Consider the following 3,635-nt stretch of genomic DNA (forward strand, 5'->3'; position numbering starts at 1 on the left):
CAAACCTAGGAAAGTAACTGTACGCCCTATGTATTTCTGTTCAATGTAGTCCTACGTTTGAAAACAGTTTGAACAATATTTCGATGAGAATTCACTTACAATTACTGGGAGAAAGTTATTTTCGAGCTGCGTGAAAAATCATATCGCGAAACATAACAATAAAACAAGACACAATGTCAAAATGAAAATCGATGCAAAAGTAGGCCGGGATCCTTTTTCCGAATTTTAATTTTCAATCGAAGCAAGCATTTTGTTGATGCGACGATTTTGCTCACTGAGGTTTATAGTTACATGAGAGAAGCAACTATAATTCTCACCAGAAGCCAAAATGGAGCGAAGACCACTTACTTCAAGAATTCCGTCAATACCAAAGATTCCCATATGCTCTTGGGTCAGTCAGGAGACTGGAGTTAGGAAGGAAAAGGATCGTACTTCGAAGAAGGTAAGGAAAATCATTTCAGAAAGTGTGGCTGTTCTAACAAATCTTTTTTTCTAGGGTGTTGGAAATGTAGGCGATCAACAAAAGGAGAAAAAACACCAAATATGGTTTTTCAACTACAGTGGATGGTGGATGTGGATTGAAGAAGAATCATCGCCGCAGCTTGTCCCAAGTGACATCAAGGTATCGTATGCGAACTTCATTGATTCTAATATAGGGAGGATCGAGGATATAACTCCTCCGGAGTTGGTTCCCAGTGACGCGCATCTAGAGGGTGATGACGAAGATGAATGTGACTGGGAACCAGGTAATATTTCGGAGATCGACTATCCAGTTTTTATGAACATAAAAGCTGAAAGATATCTCTTGAAAATAAAGGCAGAGAACGAGAAACTTCGGCAAGACAACCAGGGATTGAAGGCTAAAAAAGGCGTAAGCCTAATAAACCGATTCTGTTTCCGATTCATGCTATTCATGGTGGGCGAGGTGGCGGAATCGGTTTTTAATTCATTTTAAATCAATTGTATAAACTAAATGAGGTGGTGAATGTTTGTTGTGTTGCATTGTTTTTTATTTGTTTTTTGTTGTTGTTTGATCCTGTTTTCGTTGCACGAATTGTACTTTAGCTTTTGTCATGAGTTTAGTTGATATTTTATATATTTTATTGTTTTCGTTTCCGTTTGGTTTCATGCTTTGTTTCTCTTGAATATTTAGTTGTTATCATTTTTATTGTTATGCTATGTGTATATTATTGGGTTTTCGTTGCAATTTTTGTTGTTGTGTTTAATGTTATATTTTCATATCAGACTTTTTATGCTTTTTCAATTGTTTGTTAGGTTGTTATATTTAGTTTAGATCGTAAATCGCATACAATTCATTCATAGAACTTCTTCGTGGAAGATTTAATTATTGTTTTATTTTTTTTGCATGAAATGTTTTGAGTTCCTGTTCCAGCAAGTTGACGCCTGCAAAACAACGAATCCTAAGGAGCGTAGGAAGAAGCAACACAATTGATATTTGATGTAAGTATTCATTTCATGTATACTATTTGCAAAATTGTAACAAAACTATTTCTTATAGATGCAAGACTACAACGAGGGACGTATGGACATGGACAAACCTGGATGCTATATGTTTTTTTTTCAAGATATATTCTATGCTGCTTCAATATTTGTTGAATGAAATAAATTAATATGATCACAAATAAAATGTTTCAAAATATACATGGACAGTGTTTTTCTTTGAACGTGGACAGTACAGCATAATCCATCTTCTCCCGTGGTCGAAAGGTTAGCCTCAAATATATCTTGCCGGTGGTTCGTGTTCGTTTACAGTTCGTCAAAGAAATTTCTTCCGATTTGCACTGTGATCACGCGTATTCCAGAGCTTGCCACTTAGAATACATTCAAGGCGTGTTATTTGGCATAAGGAATCTCAGCAAAGTACTACATAAAATGAGGCAAGTAGTACTACGTTGAGACGGTAAAAGTTCCTCTGAGAACCATGCCATTCAAGAAGAGGTGTACCACACATTTATTGAGTTTTTACATAATTTTTTTCTATCGTTTTTGAGTGTAGAGGGTGAGGAATATAGAGTAGGTATTAGAGTGTAAAGAGTAGAGTAGAAAGTAAAGAGTAGAGAATAGAGAATAGGATTTAGAGAGTTCAAAGTCAGGAACATTTTCTAGTACCGTGTCTAAGTTCAATGTTTACCTGGTCAGCTGTCCGAAATGCATTCCTAGCAGATATCCATGGTAACTCAACAGAACCTGCTCGTACAATCTACGAGCGCCAGTTTTGGACTCTAGACTATGCTTCAACGTTCTGATTAGTTGCTTGCTTGCTCGGTAAGAACGAAAGCCTGCTCGCAAACGGATCCTTCGAATAGTACTACGAGCGGTACCGGCATCAGGCTTTGATGTTTCTCAACGCTTTCCAATTAAACTGACGTTTTTAAGTTCAGCTACGACTTTTCGTTTGAGCCACTCGGGCTACGCTGTTCCGCTCACGGAATCGTATGAATTGCATCACACATGGAAGTTTTGGCGATATTCAACTGTTTTACGATTGTTTTGGTTGGTAAACGACTGGACAAAGTGTGTCATCGGTACATCGTGTACCCGCAGGCATAATGTAGATCCCATGCGTGGTCCTTTAGCTTCTTGTCCAGTAACTCCTGTCCCTACCTCCTCGCGGTGCCGACTGGGGTACGACTAACCGTGATGAACCCCACCAACCCCGGTGGGATCTTGGTCGTATGCTAACAGGGAAGGGGGCCTTTCTGAGCGTCTGTTTACTTGATGATGCGGCTCAAACAGTTTCTGTTTCCCATGTCAAAGGCCGCTGATCATTGTCCTCGTGCCAGCGTGGGACTCTGAACAGTACTGTGCACGGTGGCTACACGATATAGACAGAAGCGGAGACAGTAAGCTCATCTCTTCCAGGAAAAGAAGCGCCGCCAGGAAGAGGAGGAGTGTGAAGAACTCAAACAGCTACAACGATCTCATGAGACGCGAAAGTTCTAGCGGAAAATCAATACATCCCGAAAAGGATTCGTGCCACTAGCAGAAATGTGTCAGAATAAAGATGGGAGTATACTGACGAACGAACGTGATGTGACTGAAAGGTGGAGGCGGCACCTCGATGAACACCTGAATTGCGTACAGGCAGAGACCATGATAACGATGGAAGCGGTTACGTTGGTGCAGTGAATAATGAAAATGTACCACCCCCAGCGATAAGTGGAGTTAAGAGTACCATCAAACAGCTTAAGAACAATAAATGAATTGACAAAGAAGGCATCGGAGCGGAACTTATCAAGATGGGCCCGGAAAAGTTGGCTAATTGTATGCATCGACTGATTGTCAGAATTTGGGAAACAGAACAGCTACCGGAGGAGCGGAAAGATGGAGTTATTTGCCCTATCTTCAAAAAAGGCGATAAACTAGACTATGAACACTTTTTGGCATTCAGCGTCCTGAATGCCGCCTACAAAGTGCTTTCTCAAATCATCTTCCGTCGTCTATCACCACTTACAAACAGATTCTTGGGAATGTATCATACCGGCCTCATCGAAGGTCGGACTTCCCAAATCTTCACCTTGCGGCAGATCCTCCACAAATGCCGTGAATACAGAGTCCCCACGCAGCATCTATTCAACAACTTTAGAGCCGCGTATGATTCAATAGCACAAGAA

General features: G+C 40.5%; 1 protein-coding gene across 1 annotated transcript; it reads left to right on the top strand.

Annotated features, from left to right (window-relative positions):
* Window positions 1-305: 305 nt before the first annotated feature.
* Window positions 306-1,030, top strand: LOC129764774 (uncharacterized). Its single transcript, XM_055764244.1, has 2 exons — window positions 306-442; window positions 497-1,030. The coding sequence occupies exons 1-2, from the start codon at window positions 329-331 to the stop codon at window positions 953-955; spliced, it is 573 nt and encodes a 190-aa protein (XP_055620219.1). The 5' UTR covers window positions 306-328; the 3' UTR covers window positions 956-1,030.
* The last annotated feature ends 2,605 nt before the right edge of the window (window positions 1,031-3,635 follow it).

Source organism: Toxorhynchites rutilus, chromosome 2, assembly GCF_029784135.1.
Source record: "Toxorhynchites rutilus septentrionalis strain SRP chromosome 2, ASM2978413v1, whole genome shotgun sequence".
NCBI lineage: Eukaryota > Metazoa > Arthropoda > Insecta > Diptera > Culicidae > Toxorhynchites > Toxorhynchites rutilus.